Raw genomic sequence first — 17,967 nt, forward strand, 5'->3', positions numbered from 1 at the left:
TCTGGAGAGGAACTCGCTGAATCCCACACAGGACTCACGGCTCCCGAGGACGCTGTATCAGCGCGCAGTGGAAGTGGATGGCATTCTGGTGCAGCGGGTTGCTACCCGTTGGTAAGGTGACCGCGAAGTGTGTGTTTGGTTCACACGTCGTTACATTGAGTTCTCAATCCCTTCCAGATTACTGTCTGTGTTGTCCCCCCGGTGATCCGCGATGTCGAATGCCGTGATGTCGTGCTATATGCTGATCGTGGCCCGCCGGTATGGTAGGCCTTAATACTCGTGAGACGCTAAAGTCTTAAGGCCGCTTCTACCGTGTTGGTAGGCCCATGCACTACCCATCAGTACTGGCTGCTGTGCTGACTTCAATAGTGGATGCTGGACTTTATCCACATCTAGGGATTGCTGATCTTCTTGCGAGGTAGCATGTGTAGGACCAACACTAGAACAATTCCACACACAAGGTGTTACCATACTATAACTATAGAATCGAGTGCAAATGACATGAACGCCATCGATCATACTGATCGAGTGGTCAAAGTTAGGGGGAGTAGAGTGGCGTCAAGGAGAGGCTCGGCTCTAGACGCCTTTCATTCATAGTGACCGAATAGATTGTGCTCTTCTCGAATTGTCAGCGGCCTTAAATTGCTCTAAATTTCCTTAACGAATTTGTTACAGTGGCTTTAATTCTTAGTCAAACTCCTGCTAGGCGATGTTGCGTCCTGTATAGTGTCTACATCTACATCTACATCCATACTCCGCAAGCCATCATCTCTTACATCAAATTACGAGAGTAACGAAGGAAGCTCGGACTGTGCTTTTGTAACCGTTTCACAGTGAGCTCGCTCACAGTCGCACGCAAGAGTGTCGAGATTTCGGTCTTCCTATCCGAGTAACGGTGTTGAAATGTTTACAATTCCCGGTTGGTGGCTGTTGATACTTGACTGAGTAAAGACGGCTCTTCGAACTTAGATAATTTTACTTTCCCGTTCCCTTACTAATTTGTCGCGTAACAAACCGCTAACAGAGAGAGGTATGACGACAGCGGTGCGCCTACTGACTACACTGGAAATACGAAAGAGGCACCACTTTCTTTATTCAGACCAGTCCCCAATCTACGTACAGCAGCTCAATGGACACATTCGTATGTGAACATTCCGAGCAGAACGAATTTTATAAAACTGCAATCGTCTATGTCAGATGGGCCGAGCACCTGGCGCAAAGCCACGGTGCCAGTGAGTACACAACACGATAACCTCTGGTTCGCATAGCCGGTAATTTGGACAGTGGTGCCGCTCGCGATTAGCAGAGCGGTCTACGGCGCTCTAGTCATGGGGTGTGCGGCTGGTCCCGGCGGAGGTTCGAGTCCTCCCTCGGGCATGGGTGTGTGTGTTTGTCCTTAGCATAATTTAAGTAGTGTGTAAGCTTAGGGACTGATGACCTCAGCAGTTAAGTCCCATAAGATTTCACACACATTTGAACATTTTTTTGGGACAGTAGTCGTTACACTTCCGGAGTGTTAAAGCTGATGAGCTTCTATGTCTCTATAACGTTATCTTTCCACAAGTTAACGCAAGGCAGCACTTTGCCCGTACCAACTTACCTACCTTGATATGGAGGGTGTTCGACTGTTGCCATGGCCAGAACGTTTGCCAGGTCTCAAGCCCATTGAAAATACTCAGTCATGTACTGCTGAGGTACCGGCACGCCACCTCTCGCCAGGCACTAGTACTGATGAATTCCGCCATAAAGCTGATGCAGTTCGAAGAACCCGTACATGTCATACAAATTCAGTTTGACTCGAGAGCCATTGTTACAGCCAGATGTAGCACCTCTGTCAACTGAATTTCGCGCTGTGCGTACCCCCAAATTACTCGCAAACTTATTCGTAAATTCTTGCTAATACACGGCATACGCACAATAATTAGAATGTCTTTGTTTGGTATTTTTTCTGGTGCTGCAATTTTGAAGTCTATCAATGTATTTTAATCTCCTGTGTTTTTGGCGCATCTGTGAACTAGATAAACATCTTTTCCTTAATACATTCACTTGCTGGCTTCTATAATACAGTTCTGCATATTGCTTCCCTTGACAGACTTTTCTGATGAATGAAGAATACGTGATGAATACGTCGAAGCTGTCCATAGTTCAGAATGGGGTGAGTCATGACTACGATAAGGAAGAGAAGGAAGAAGAAGAAGCGGTCATCATGGAGAGCGTCACCGCCAAGTGGGTGGACACTCTCAGCGAGAATACGCTGGACGATGTCAACCTGCGAGTCCACCAGGGACAGCTGGTCGGCGTCGTCGGCCTTGTTGGGGCAGGTAAGGTGAGTGAGTCTGTGCCCACTGATCTTTCCTCATATCCTGTCTGCCTACTTCCAAACGTAGTTTCAAATTATCACCATTATTTAATCTCCTTAGTTGTAACGTAGAGGGGCCGGCCGGTGTGGTCGAGCAGTTCTAGGCGCTTCAGTCTGGAACTGCGCGACCGCTCCGGTCGCAGGTTCGAATCCTGCCTCGGGAATGGATATGTGTGATGTCCTTAGGTTGGTTAGGTTTAAGTAGTTCTAAGTTCTAGGGGACTGATGATCTCAAATGTTAAGTCCCATAGTGCTCAGAGCCATTTGAACCATTATTTTGTAACGTAGAGGGACATCTGCAGTATCTGCTTAGTCCAACCGCTCTACCTCGTCGTGAAGAAACTTTTCGCGACGATCTCAAACCGTCTTTAATCCGTGACAGGTGTGGACTAAATTTAGTTCACCACATGTTACACATTACTGCACCCAAATTCTTCACGGGCTAATAGTGACTGAAACTAGCTGCGTTTCTTATAATAATTGAGTGCAGTAAGCAATACGTTCACCATATCTGTTGAACCGTACCGTATGTATCTGCATGAATGGGCTGAAAAAATCCAACAGTTTCATGTTCAGTTTTTCCTTACTAACAGGAGAGTCTGCCTATAATCAATGTAATTTCTGCGTAACTAGTTTCAAAAATCTGAAAAAAAGAAATTTTGAAGTTATTCATTAGAATTAGTTCATTTTCCCTCGGCAATAATTCATCTTTTATAGTGATATTTCCAAATTTACAAAGCACTTTGGAAGTCCTTACATCAGAAATCTGAAGAGTAATCTAGATGCTTCAGTGTACCAAAGAAAAGATTTCCCAAATTCCGTTGCGTGCCAGGTACCGTAAGGGAGAACGTGTTGTGTTCGGAGAAAAAAGACTTATTTTCAAAAATCGATGCTATGTCTTGAATGAATTCGTTTTTGCTGTTGTCTTTAAGCTAAAACAATTAAATGAACTGTCCTGAAAATATTACCCTTCATCTAATTATCAAATTATTGACGGCAAACTGGATGAACTAGTTGACACACTTCCTTTCTTCTCAACAGTCACGGGTTTCTACGTTTCGAATGTTACCAGTGCTATAGACGAACAATGTTTAACAAGATCAGAAAGGATAATAATTCCTTACACCATTTAACACTGCATGATACTAGAAATTTAGAAAATACATCGTGAAAAATCGCTCAGACTAGGGATTAAAATTTTAGACACAAAGAGGTTCTCAGGTAAATTAGTTAGGGACTGACTTAAGCAGACTCTCACAAAATTTTAAACCGTTTTGTGCTTTGGTTGAAACACATTCACACATATTATAATCCATTCACAAAACCAAAGGACACAGGATGATACCACAGTGCCCAGAATCAATGGCCAAGGTTATGATACTTGTCTTTTAAGAGTAATTGGAAATATTTTTTCTCCTCAATGCAGTCTCATTCAAGAACCATAACGACCCACCAAGGGTGTTGGAATAATTAAATTTGAATAAAACATATATATTTGTATAATTATATGTTCTAACAAGACCACCACTTGCAAAGTGGGTTAGAAATCAGATTAATAATGTTGATCACGCAGCATATGTTCGCTTTATCGGGCAACAACAAAGTTATTAACTGTGGATGGTACCGTCAGAATGAAACTAATGAGGTCACTGTAAAAAAAGTCATTAATTTGGCACTTATCTTGAATGGATTCCCACGTAGATTTCGTGGAAGTCGTTATGGCTCATCTTGTTATTTCTAGGATGATTCCACTTTGACTGCTAGAAGGTCCAGATATGTATTTTAGCAATATTTGAAGACATAACAAATGCGTTTTTCAGAAAATTCTTAATAATCAAAATATCCCAGATCAGAACAATGGTATGGTAAAAGTAATTTTTGACTTTGTGTTTACGATCCACATTTTTATTAAACTCCTTGTAAATTCACACATACTTTTTCTTAATTGTCACATCATCAAGAAAACAGTTTTCTATCAATCTTCTTATATTTAATTTCCACTTTAACCAAACACAAGACTTGACTGTTCTTTAACAAAGCGATACAACAACTTAACTTCTGCCAAAGTGAAACAAAGACTGCTCTGTGCGCATTCGCGCCAAAACGGTTACAAATAAGTCAAAGATGACAGTCTCACAGAAATGAATGCACACAAGAACCATATCACTGTAATATATCGATACATCGGAGTACCTATACATTAATAAAACATAATGTGGATATTGTCACAAAAATATATCTGTTACTTCGCAGAAAAGTAGTACGATATTACTGGTATCGAGAACTGGGGTTGGAGTGCAGTAATGGTCACTTAAATAGAAAACCATTACAACGTGTATCAAGTACAAGATTGTAAAACTAAGAATACTTTAGCATTCCCTTGAGAAACGAAGATTCATCGTCCATTAAGTTGTGGTTAGCAGACATGATATGGCTACGAGTCCTTCGCGATGGAGTTTTTGGATGAAAAAGTGCATTTAGCAATCAGTGCATGCAAGTGTGAATTCCACAAAGCAGGAACACAGAGGATGGCTTCGTATAGTTTACCAACTGATTATGAATGATGGCGTTGTTTGGGACGCCGCATAGCGAGTGCCAATCGTAATCCATGGACGCCGAGAGCGCCTCCTTGGCATAAGCCATTTCCGCGTTATTATCATGAACTAATGTAGCCAATATGAAGCCGTTCTCTGATGATAAAAATGGGAGTTCACGCTTGATGAAGACGATAGAGTGAGTCCAGCAAGTTAGCAGCCGAGTTGACGATTTAATTCAATAGAATCAGGGAATCTTAAATGATGTATGCTTGTAGTTGGCGATTACTGTGAGAGTATTTCGTCATAGAATATGGCTGAAACTTATCTCTTTTGTCGCTCACAAACTCGAAATTCGTCACCAGCTTCTGTTTCGTAACTAGATAGAAAGTTAAAATGTACTCCTCAATAATATCACTGCAGATGTATATTATTGCAGAACTGAAATAAATTTTACGCCGATAAGGTGTCGTTATAAGGACTCAATAGAGATGTTAAGATGCTGCCAACATATGAAATGTAGTGGCGCAAATTTGTGGGATATGGATGGCAGCATCCATACTGTTATTTTAGAAATACAATAAACGGTGTTAGATATGCTTGAAAGTGTTTCAATTCTCTTCCTTCGACAATATTTGACAACCGCTGTCTTCGAACAGTTCCTCTGCTATACACAGTACACAATAGCGTGAAATACGTTCATATCCGTTCGCATTTTCTTAAGCACCACCTTCAGACCACATCACTTCCTCCATACTTCAACGTTGGCATTTCACATAATGGCAGGTAACGCTTTCCAGAAATTCGCCATTTGAACACAAACCCTTCTATCGGATTGTCACAGGGTATAGCGTGATTCACCACTTGTCACTCATTGCCAATCATCTGCTGTCCTGTGGCCTCTTTACACCACCTTAAGCGTTGTTTGGGACTGAACACAGAAATGTGTGGCTTATGAGGAGCTGCTCCACCACTGTAGCCCATTCTTTTTAAGTCCCTGCGCACGGTCATTATGCTAGCTGGATTACTGGTAACATATTGGAACTCACGAGTGATTCCTTCTGCTGATTTTATGAGATATTTTACAACTACTCTCCGCAATGTTCGACGGTCCCTGTGTGTCAATACATGAGGTCTGCGCGATTTCGGTTTAGCTGTAGTTGTTGCTTCAAGTTTCGTACAGCCAACCTATTGTGACTTGAGAACTCCATTTTTTTTTATAAACTAAGGGATGGACTTTCAGGACATCACTACGAAAAAGGACGGAATGGAATAAAAAGCGGATGGACTCCTTCACTAAAGTAGTTCACCAGTGAGAGAAGTGTATGTAATTAACGATGATGATGATGAAAAGTGAAGCTGTTTGATTGAAGAAAAATTCTGATGACACTTTCTGTGCTTTTATTTATGAAATTATTTCCAACTGGTCACACGTAATCCTCATAGAGACACAAATTATATGTCTGCCTTAGATTCAAAGGGGTCGTTGATTCTATTCTGCATTCTATTCCTAAACTTACTAGGTACACTAGTTTGTGTGAAAAAGTCTTACTCCATTCCATGGAAGATCTTGCTTTCATACCATTTAACTCACTTTAAATATCTGTTGCTACATTAAAGAGATTCCTGATCTCCTTTTATTTCGAAGAAAAGTAAGAGAACATAGTCAGTCTTGTAGTCTCAGTAAGCGCCGTGATAAAGACACAACTACGTTTGCTTCTATAATACACATAGGCTTACGTCGCCAACTCAAACGACTTCGGAAAAGCGATGCTAAGCCCACGTTGTTTCTAAATGTACTTATCGTATCAATTCTGCCTGACAATACGCACAAATTAAACAAGGAAAATCAAATTCTCCTTTAAAGCTTTCTGGAGAGAGGGTGCGGTCGACATATATGTCTATTCCCTGACGTTTCGTCCCCAATTGCGGGAATAACGGTCTCTCATTCTAGAGGTTTGATCTGAAATACGCACCGACCAACGAAGCGAGTACATTGATGATTTGTGTTTTTCAATTCATTTAATGAGTTATTTAGGTTACTCATGCAATAATTATGGGATGGGCTTAACCCAGCTTTTGAAATAATTAATTAATGAAATACTAAAGTCTCGGGTAGTCCCGACTATGTATATACACTTAAGCATCAAGTAAAATTGTAAAAGTTAGAATTGTATAACTTGGAACAATATTTTTCTTAAATTTATATTTCTTATCGTTGTAACTAAGAATTATCTCAGAAAATAAAATTTTACTTCTAATACGCAATTGAAAGTCGTTTGTCGAAATAAGGTTCAGCTTTTGTAAACGAACTGCGAGAGCCAATAACGTCCGACTACTGCAAAAGGCAAACGTTTTAACATTGTTGAAATACTCTAAAAATTGAACGTAATCAGACTTGGAATTGCTAAACATCGAACCACACTGCCTCGTCGCCTACTATGATGACACGCGTCGGGCATAGACGTACTGTATTTTTAAGCAAACTTACTTTTCTGACGAGGCTGCAACTTCCACGCTATCGACGTATGAAGCTCGCTGTCAAATGTTATCGTAGCTCAGCAAGATGGCGAAGCTTCCTATTCCATTTTCAATAAATTCACCCAAAATCAATTCTGCGTGTTTCTGCGGCTCACAGAGAACCATTCTGGAATATCAAACGTTTTTCGGTTTTAATATCAGTGTGAGGTAGGAAAGGAATAAGGTCGTAATTCAGTCACGCACGTATTACGCCCTTCTGGAATGTCTACAGTATTAGTTAAATGTACTACACTGACTATACCATTCTTACCGTTTATCGCCACCATTTTACAGACCAATTTTCAGAACTCCGTCCAGCTTGATATCGTAAGCTTCGATTAGCATTCCCGTCCCATAAATGCTGTCAGTCACAACCAATATTTCCCATGCAACTTTTCAAGCCGCGTTCTTCACGGTACAGTATAGTACATTTCACCAAATTTATAATACATTATTTCATTTCTAAATACTTTTACATTCCCAGTATTCGAAATTTAGTCTATTGTATATGAAAACCAGACACTAATGGCCAAAGACGTTATTTATCAGTCACATGTTCCAGAGATTCACTCTAGGCTAGGCTATAACTTTAATTTTCTAATACAAACAGTAATGAAACTCTCATACATTTAACTATTTTTAATATATTATTTAGAACATCACAATATTCTACAATTTACATTTTACTTTTAATTGTCGTAAAAAATTCATATCTGTTGTGGAACTGAGGTGTAATCATAAAAGTTTTACATTAGACATAGAGCGCGGGTTCCTGTGGTCATATGTTTGTTTTGTGTCTAGATATTTCTGCCTCATTAAATTATTTCCTCACTTTTTGCCTGGTTTGACTGCATTCAATTTCTCACCCTGCCTTGTGATAGTTTTTTCGTCTTTGCATATCTATTGTATACCACTTCTTAAGCAATCCGTTTAATGTACTTGACATGAATACTGACCTTCCAGTTTCAAATGTATTTATCTTCTTGTTGCTCTAAGCTAATTATTCCTTCAATTTTTAATGCTTTCCATTAATCAATTTAATGAGGAGTAGTGTCTCCGAGCAGATCACAGAAATTTGATGTTATTGCGTCTATTCTTGGCATGTAAGTACTAATGTTAACTAGCCCGCCCGGTTGGCCGTGCGGTCTAACGCACGGCTCTCCGGGCGGGAAGGAGCGCCTCGTCCCCGACACGAATCCATGCCCGGCGGATTTGTGTCGAGGTCCGGTGAACCGGCCAGTCTGTGGATGGTTTTTAGGCGGTTTTCCATCTGCCTCGGCGAATGCGGGCTGGTTCCCTTTATTCCGCCTCAGTTACACTATGTCGGCGATTGCTGTGCAAACAAGTTCTCCACGTACGCGTACACCATCATTACTCTACCACGCAAACATAGGGGTTTCACTCGTCTGGTGTGAGACGTTCCCTGGGGATCCACCGGGGGCCGAACCACACACAGTAACCCTGGTTCGGTGTGGGGCTGCGGAGGGGTGAAGTGGACTGCGGTAGTCGTCGTGGTGTTGTGGACCACTGCGGCTGCGGCAGGGACGGAGCCTCTCCGTCGTTTCTAGGTCCCCAGTTAACATACAATACATAGAATACATCACTAATGTTAACTAGCATGCAGAAAAAGCTTTACTTAGAGCTAAGAGTTTAGTATAATTATATTACCAAACGCGACATTGTTTACTTTCAGAGCTCGTTACTACAAGCCTTACTTGGAGAACTCCCAGTGAAAGAAGGAATCTGCAAAATCAACGGCAAAGTGTCGTACGCCTGCCAAGACCCGTGGGTGTTTGCGGCCACCATAAGGCAGAACATCGTCTTCGGGCGGCCTTACGACCGGCGGAGGTACAAGGAGGTGATCCGGGTGTGCGCCCTGCAGCGAGACCTGGAGCTGCTGCCGCAGGGAGACCTCACCGTCGTGGGCGAGAGGGGCACATCGCTGTCCGGCGGGCAGAAGGCGCGCGTCAACCTCGCCAGGTGAGGGCGCTGCTCCATGGGTTCCTTTCTCACACTCCTCGTCAGCGCTTTCTGCTATCCCCGCTACCCTGCACGCTCTCCTCCGAGGAGAACATCTGAAAATGAAACCACAGTGTATTCGGTTCGGATGTTGTTCTATTTCTCAATGGAATATTTATTATTTTTGCCTACAACATATTGATTAACATTACAATTATTTGAAGGATTTTGGGATTACCTTTATCGAGCAAAGGTAGTATTTTTGCCGTTTTACAGGCATCAGGCATTTAGCTTGTTTATAATCATTTATTATCATTTGCGAAGAAGCCCAATAGGAATACGCATAGTATTTAAGGATAGGTATTTTCCCTCCTCTGCATCCATATTTTTTCATTCTCTTACTGTGGGATTCCTTTCTCTCTTCAGACCATGTTTTTGCAGTCTTCTTTTATGGTTTTTCCTCTTTATCAGCTTGCTATTTGTGAATTTTTGACCCGAAGATTTCACGGTTTCGGACTTTTCTCGCGTAATTCTTGCCCAATTGATACCAGTTTGGATCTCTCTAACACATTTCGAAAAATCTGTTCTGGTTTACTCCTACTGAAAAAATAAACGATTAATTGCTTTGTGTGTCTGTCTTGGTTCATTCGTTCGATATTTTAACCTGCGTATTCTAATGTTACTGCGGATATTTGTATATTGTTTGATACCCTGGTTTCTTCTGAGTCGTTATTATTCGTCTACAACTTTTGGGTCTAAAATTTTTCTTCGATTTTGCGTTCTTTTTTCCCACTGTTTTCATTGCCTGTTTTCTTGTGTAAAATAAGCGTTTCTGATCCGTAGCTGCAGTCTAGTTTAAATACTGTTTTATAATCTCTTAGTTTTGTGTGTTTGGACATAATTTTTTGTTGTTGATACAATTTAAAACGAACAAAAACGAAACACCATGAAATAATTATCCGAATGGGACGGAAATCGGTAGATGCGGTGTTCGTGCAGAGACGAACAAATGATTACTATTTCAGAAAAATGGACACTTTATTTAAGAGAAGGAGCTTCAGAAATTGAGCAAGTCTATCACGCATTCCTTTACCACGGACCCATATACTAACATTACTCGGTTTGGCATTGATTGATTGAGATGTGGGTGTCTTCCTGAGGGATATCGTGCGAAATTCTGTCCAATTATGGCATTAGATCATCAAAAGCCCGAAATTGTTGGAGGGCCTTAGCCATAATTCTTCAAGCGTTGTCAACTGGGGAGAAATCCAGCAACCTTGGTGGCCGAATGATTTGGTATGTAAGAAGCAATCATAGAAACTCTCGCCGTTTGCGGACAGATATTCTGCGTCCCGTTTTGCTGCCTTTCCTGGCAAGCCATCCTGTGCTTTTATTTCAGCAAGATAATTTCCGCCAGCACATCGAGGCGTTCTACTACTTTTCCTCGTGCTTGCCGTAAGTTACCTTGGTCAGCAGGGTTACCGGTCTCTCCACGTTTGAGGACGTTTTAGAGCATTATGGGACGTTTTAGAGCATTATGGGATTTTGACGATCTAACGCTCCAATTGGACAGAATGTGGCACGATATTCCTTAGGAGGACATCTAGCATCTCTATCAATCAATTCAAGCCAAACAACTGCTTGCATAAGGGCCAGAGGTGTGGCATCGCGTTAATGTTTGCTCAGTTACTGAAACTCTTTCTCTTGAACCAATCATCCATTTTTTTTCTGAAATGGTAATCATTTGTTGGTCTGTACATGTACATCACATCTACTGATTTCCGTCCCATTCGGATAATTCTTTGGTGGTGCGTCTTTCTTTTCTCTGAGAGTGTATTTTGGGTACGTCGGTACGCAGTTTCCAGCATTTGGCATCTAGTATCGTTTGCTTTTGTTTCGGTTCCATTTTCCTGAACAGTTTCACCGTCATACTTACAATATGAAACTGATGTAATTTTGCCGTTTTTCATCTCTATGAATCTTCCTGCTTCGTTGTTGCAGGTGACGTATTCTATTTTTTGAAAAGACCTTTGGAAACCGATTCTTTCCACAGTTTCTTTCAAGAGTTCCATCCGATTTTCGGCCGATGAAATGTCGCGAGTTAATATTGCTAAATCGTCTGCAAATTGTAGCAACGCAAGTACCTCTACTGTGTGATTGGTTGGTCAATTTAGAGGATTGATTTCTGTTTGCGCCATTCTTCTATCGCTTTTTCAAGGACACAGTTGAGAAGTAATGTAGACAACTCATCACCTTGTCTTACTCCAGTTTTGATTTTGAGAGGATCTGAGAGTTTCCCCATATATTTAACAGTGGAATTTGTATCTGTCAGTGACTGTTTTAAGATAGCAATTTTTTTAATACCTGGACCTTGTACTTCTCATATTGGGAAGTATGAATCGCGGTCAGCTAATTTACAGGCTTTTTGAAGTCAACGACTGAGCAAACCAAATTTTTACTACAAATTCTCTGACGTCTAGTGATTAGTTTCAGGTTCAAGGCTGCTCTGTCTAATATTCTCCACCAATTTTTGTTTCAAGTTGTTTCTGTGCTGCATCGAGAAACATTTATTGATCAAGAATGCGCCTAGTCCTACACACCGCAAGCCAATATGAAATGCGTGGGGATGTTACTTGCCACTGTAACACGAATGAAAGTTCCGCTATATTCGCGTATGGATTTCTGGAAGAGTGATTTGTTAAATCGTCAACTCATACAAATACCGGGATGTAACAGTTTGCAGTAATATGAAATAGGACTATCACACTCGCTAAAGGTATCTTCTCACGGGACGTGAAAGTGATAGTGGAAGACAAGCTGGTCAAGTTTAGTGACGTCCCAGCGTAGTATTTCGCTTCCCACCACAACAGTAAGCGTGCAAGGAAAACCTGCCAAGTTGAATTTTTGCTTCGTGGAGAGAAACGTGGTCAATGCGAGTCAACGTCTATATGGCGTCACAAGCAGAACCAAGGTGGCGCCGTACTGGATTAAGTAATGTGGAATTAAACTCCGTATTTGGTGATTTTATACGAGGTGCATTCAAGTTCTAAGGCCTAGGATTTTTTTTCTCCGGACTGGAAAGAGGTAGAAACATGAGCATTGTTTTAAAATAAGGCCGCGTTCATTGTCAATACGTCCCAGAGATGGCAGCACCGTACGGCACACCAGCCAGCAGCGAGAATGAGAACTGTTTTAAATACTTAAAATAGCAACGTTTTCCTTACTTGAACAACGTGCAACCATTCGTTTTCTGAATTTGCGTGGTGTGATACCAATGGAAATTCATCGACAGTTGAAGGAGACATGTGGTGATGGAGTTATGGATGTGTCGAAAGTGCGTTCGTGGGTGCGACAGTTTAATGAAGGCAGAACATCGTGTGACAACAAAACGAAACAACCTCGGGCTCGCACAAGCCGGTCTGACGACATGATCGAGAAAGTGGAGAGAATTGTTTTGGGGGATCGACGAATGACTGTTGAACAGATCGCCTCCAGAGTTGGCATTTCTGTGGGTTCTGTGCACACAATCCTGTATGACGACCTGAAAATGTGAAAAGTGTCATCCAGGTGGGTGCCACGAATGCTGACGGACGACCACATGGCTGCCCGTGTGGCATGTTGCCAAGCAATGTAGACGCGCAACGACAGCATGAATGGGAGTTTCTCTTCATCGGTTGTGACAATAGATGAGACGTGGATGCCATTTTCAATCCAGAAACAAAGCGCCAGTCAGCTCAGTGGAAGCACACAGATTCTCCGTCACCAAAAAAATTTCGGGTAACCGCCAGCGCTGAAAAAATGATGGTGTCCATGGTCTGGGACAGCGAGGGCGTAATCCTTACCCATTGCGTTCCAAAGGGCACTACGGTAACAGGTGCATCCTACGAAAATGTTTTGATGAATAAATTCCTTCCTGCACTGCAACAAAAATTCCGGGAAGGGCTGTGCGTGTGCTGTTTCACGAAGACAACACACCTGCACATCGAGCTAACGTTACGCAACAGTTTCTTTGTGGTAATAGCTTTGAAGTGATTCCTCATGCTCCCTACTCACCTGACCTGGCTGCTAGTGACTTTTGGCTTTTTCCAACAATGAAAGACACTCTCTGTGGCCGCACATTCACCAGCCGTGCTGCTATTGCCTCAGCGATTTTCCAGTGGTCAAAACAGACTCCTAAAGAATCCTTCGCCGCTGCCATGGAATCATGGCGTCAGCGTTGTGACAAATGTTTATGTCTGCAGGGCGATTACGTCGAGAAGTAATGCCAGTTTCATCGATTTCGGGTGAGTAGTTGAGTAGGAAAAAAATCGGAGGTCTTAGAACTTGAATGCACCTCGTATTGTATCGTCCGTGCTGTGAATGTAAGCTGTCAGATCACCGGTTAATTGATGACGTCTTGAAAACGCCTCATTTATAGTACTTTTGTTGGAATAAAATAACGGGAAACTCCGTATTAGTATTTAGAGGATTCTTGTATTTGATGTGTTTCGTGTTGCAACTTGCCTTCTACGAAAGTCTGTCGTTTCAATGCTGGAGCGCGTTGATGATTTATCAAAAACGCGTCGTTTTTGGTGCAACAGCTAAATATCAAGAAATGAAATTTATAGTTACAACCTTTAGATACCTGTATAAATTAGATTCTACGTTTTTGTCACGTTAGTGCCGCAGTGTAGTTGATAGAGTTGTGAACTGTGAAGTGAAGGGTACTAGGTTCGCTTCTGGATACTGGCGTATATCGTTTTTCACCTCATGTTTTTTTAAAAGATTCAGTGACTTTTTTTACTAACAAACCAGAAGTATGACCTGCAATACTTGATGTTATTTGTTGTAAAAAAGAGCGCGCTACGTCCGGGAGAAAATTTGTACGATTTTGTGAATATGTCAATGAGCTACAAGACTACAGATATCGTCACCGGGTGATTCCCTCCATTTTCGACAATAGCTAACAGAGTTAATGTAGCTACTTTACGAGCGTCCATTTTCATGAAAATGGAAGGCGCGTTTGCACAAAAAGGGTGAGTCTAGCGTTCTATCGTCGCAAGACTTTAAAAATGAAAGTGAGCGACAGAAGAGAGTGATCAGACTTCTAAGTATACATAATGCAGTCGCATAAGCGGCCGGTACGACAAATTTACTACGAAACTATATTACAATACCATGCATAAAGAATTTGAAGATTTAGTTGACAGTGAAAGAGCAAAGTATTGGAATGATCGACAGACGAGATTTATTTTTCAGTACATCAAGAAAAACCTTGTGTTACATTTGAAGGCATGTAGTACATGAAGATATTAATTGTGTGAATAGTAAAATTTCTGAAGTCTCGCGCATTATTCCACTGACAGTTGCAACTGCTTTCGATGGAACTCAATGAGGAATATAGAGACTTTATATATTACTGCAAAGTAGTTTGGTCAAGTCAAGGGACATTCCTAGAACGATTCTTGGATTTAAAACTCTTTGTAGTTGAATTTATGAAGGAAAAAGAAGTACAGGAATGAAAATTAGTATATCTGTAATGGATTACATGCCTCTCATTTTAAGCTGACTTGACTCAACACTGCCCACAGTTAGACGCTGCAAGCTGGGGAACAATTTCCTTCTGATTTGATGGGATGCATTTAAAAGGAAAATCGCGTTATAAAAGGGGCCGATTTTGACAAACACAATCTAGCGGAAAATTTACAGCAGGTAACAGACAGCTGTTAAGAAAGAATCAAAGTATATTGTCTGTCTAAAGCAAAATAAATGCAATCAGGTCGATATAAATCCAAAAGTTTGTAAACAACCGTTTTCCTGTACTAAGACGAAAGTGCACGGAAAAACCCTAAAACACAGATGATAAATCGTGCAGTCCGTAAAGAGCCGTATTTGGAAAAATTAAATGATCTCTTCGAGGTAAATAACAAGAAAGAAGATAAATGTAAATGTCGGGCGACTACGGCCTCCCGTCGGGCACACCGTTCGCCGTGTGCAAGTCTTTCGATTTCACGGCACTTCGGCGACTTTCGCGTCGATGGGGATGAAATGATGATGATTAGAACACAACACCCAGTCCGTGAGCGGAGAAAACCGCTGACCTAGTCGGGAATCGAACCCTGGCTCTTAAGATCGACATTCTGTCGCTCTGACCAGTCAGCTACCGGGAGCGGACAAGAAAGAACGTGTCCAACTATGAGGAGTTACGGACACGAGCGCAAAAGTAGGAACAGCATGACAATATTTTACCACTTCAACATTGATGAAATCTTGATTCACGCTGTTCGCGTTGCAAGCGGCGTAATCGCGTAATAAAGCCGACCGAGATAGCCACGAGCATAGTATCGCCAGATATCCTAACTGAAACTGAACTGAAACAGCTTTCAAGGTGATGGAAGCCAACTCATATGAATAAATGTGACGGAAACTGCCGGACTACCACCAGGAACGAAGTTATACTTTCCGAGATCTGCAACCGAATGGGGTTCGGAGAGCGTTTCTCCGTGGTTTTATAGACCCAAATGCAGCTCAGTTGTGTGCCTCCTCCGTGGTAAAAAAGTTCTTATTGCCAACTTTATCGGGATGGCACTGTGAACGGTTCCTGCGGCTTCCAGCCGGCGGAGCGGCCTGTCTTCCTGGCGTTACGGTGGGTAACCTTCTGTGGCTCCATGTCAGCGAGCAAGGGATAGACTAGCATCCCTACAGAGCCGCAATTTGCACGTAACGACCCCAAACTATACGGATTTTCGACATTTTTAAAAATTTAATTGGGCGACATATATGAAAAATGATCCGCCCTCACTGTTCGATGGTCCTCTACCAATGCGACACACATCATCGGTGGTTTCCGATGACTTGGAAAACTGATGTTAATAAACAAACTGGGCAGTTATATTACCAAGCCGTCAATTAACTAAGCATTATGTCAGCGATTACTGTCACTGAAATCGTTCTTACATACACTGTATGAAATCGTAATTAGAAATATGTTTGTTATGTAATTAAACTTTTTTTTCTTTGCCTGGGACTGGTCTGCACAACTGGTAACGCTTTTCTGTGTGGAATGTACGTGTCAGAAAAGTCTCGGGGCTACAACTGAATATATAAGGTGAACCCGAACTGTACCGACAAAATTTCGGTAGTTATTCAGGATTTTTTCCGAGTACTTCGGTCTCTGATGATCCTTAGTAAGTGCGGTTTGTTTGGCTTCTTACCACCATTTATCTTGTATTTGTTTTGCAGTGAAATTACGAGGAGAAGTCGATGAATAAGTAGCAAACGCGAGAATACAGTACTAATTGCATTTCGTTTGACTTTTTATCATCATTTATCTTTCTGTTTGTTATGCACTGAAGTTACGAAGGTAAGTCAATAAATACGTTGCAAATGCCAGAATACCGCATATCGTTTTAAGTTTCGCTCCTGTAGAACGTAGCGAACATGACGCTTGGAAGGTGGCCGATACAAAGTATTCCGCAGCCAATCGTCACCGATCAGCAGTCAGACCAAGATGACAGGTGTGTTATGAATGTGGACCTGACTATAACAGAGCGATTTTTATGAGCGAGGGACTGTCCACAGAGCTCGAGCAAAGTGAAATCGTCCCGTTTGTGGTTAGAGGTGTATTTAATGGAAATTCGTGTTAGACTGGATATAGGAATTCAGCAAAGGACAAAAAAATCACAAATAAGGAGCGTCCTGGCCGGCCAGGTTGTTCAGTGATGGCACGTTGTTTCACAGTCTAGGGGTATTTCGCTACCACCAGGACACATCGGTCTTGTGGGTTGCAGCAATTTAAGGGCCCAACTAAACTTGTTATACATACCGAAAGACGACGCTTTAGTCGCGAACTCTGCCACAAGAATTCTATGCTGCAGGCTTTTAACGCCTTGTCGAACGATGGGATGATTATTTAAGTTTACAAGGGGAGTACGTTGAAAAGGAAAATAAATTTCAGGCTGGTACAAGCGACTCTAATGTCTCTATCCTAGTTAGTCAGTTAGTTTCATGTTCCATGGATAATTTGCAACATCAGTCGTAATGATGTGGAACGAATCATTTTACATACACATCCCAACTTAATTTTTAAATATGGCTCCATGCTCAACATTTATAAAGTTTCTTTTTTTTAATATCCACTGATGTTAGTTAGTAATTCCTACCTACCACCTTTTAGACATTACAGTAATTGTATTTCCTCTTACAGAATAGAAGGAGTTGTCATGGAGAAACTTTTTTTATTTTGTTTTCAAATTTTCCTTTGCTGTGTGTCACACGTTTTATATCACTGGATAAGTTATCAATAAGTTTTGTTGCAGCATAAAGCACCTCTTTTTGTTCTAAAGACAACCTTACTATGACAAATGAATGTCATTTTTCCTTCTGTTATTGTAATTATGTACATCATTGTTCCTTTTGAGCTGCAGTGGATTATTTACAACAAATGTCATGGGAGAATAAATATACGGTGAATCAGTAGCCAGATTTCCTAACTCCTTAAACAGGCGTCTACAAGATGGTCGTGAATGTGCACCACATATTACTCTTACAACACATTTTTGAGTAATGAGTAAGTTTGCGATTTATTTAGTGACTCATCCTCGTATGTGCACAACA

At 41.4% G+C, this 17,967-nt stretch overlaps 1 protein-coding gene across 1 annotated transcript in view; it reads left to right on the forward strand.

Moving 5' to 3' along the window:
* Positions 1 to 17,967, forward strand: part of LOC126334774 (ATP-binding cassette sub-family C member 4-like) — a 261,316-nt gene that overhangs the window by 188,376 nt on the left and 54,973 nt on the right. The window contains exons 9-10 of the mRNA XM_049997362.1: positions 2,093 to 2,326; positions 9,107 to 9,393. Of these exons, the coding sequence (XP_049853319.1) occupies positions 2,093 to 2,326; positions 9,107 to 9,393 (521 nt within the window). The remainder of the gene's footprint in view (positions 1 to 2,092; positions 2,327 to 9,106; positions 9,394 to 17,967) is intronic.

Source organism: Schistocerca gregaria, chromosome 2, assembly GCF_023897955.1.
Source record: "Schistocerca gregaria isolate iqSchGreg1 chromosome 2, iqSchGreg1.2, whole genome shotgun sequence".
In the NCBI taxonomy this organism is placed as follows: domain Eukaryota; kingdom Metazoa; phylum Arthropoda; class Insecta; order Orthoptera; family Acrididae; genus Schistocerca; species Schistocerca gregaria.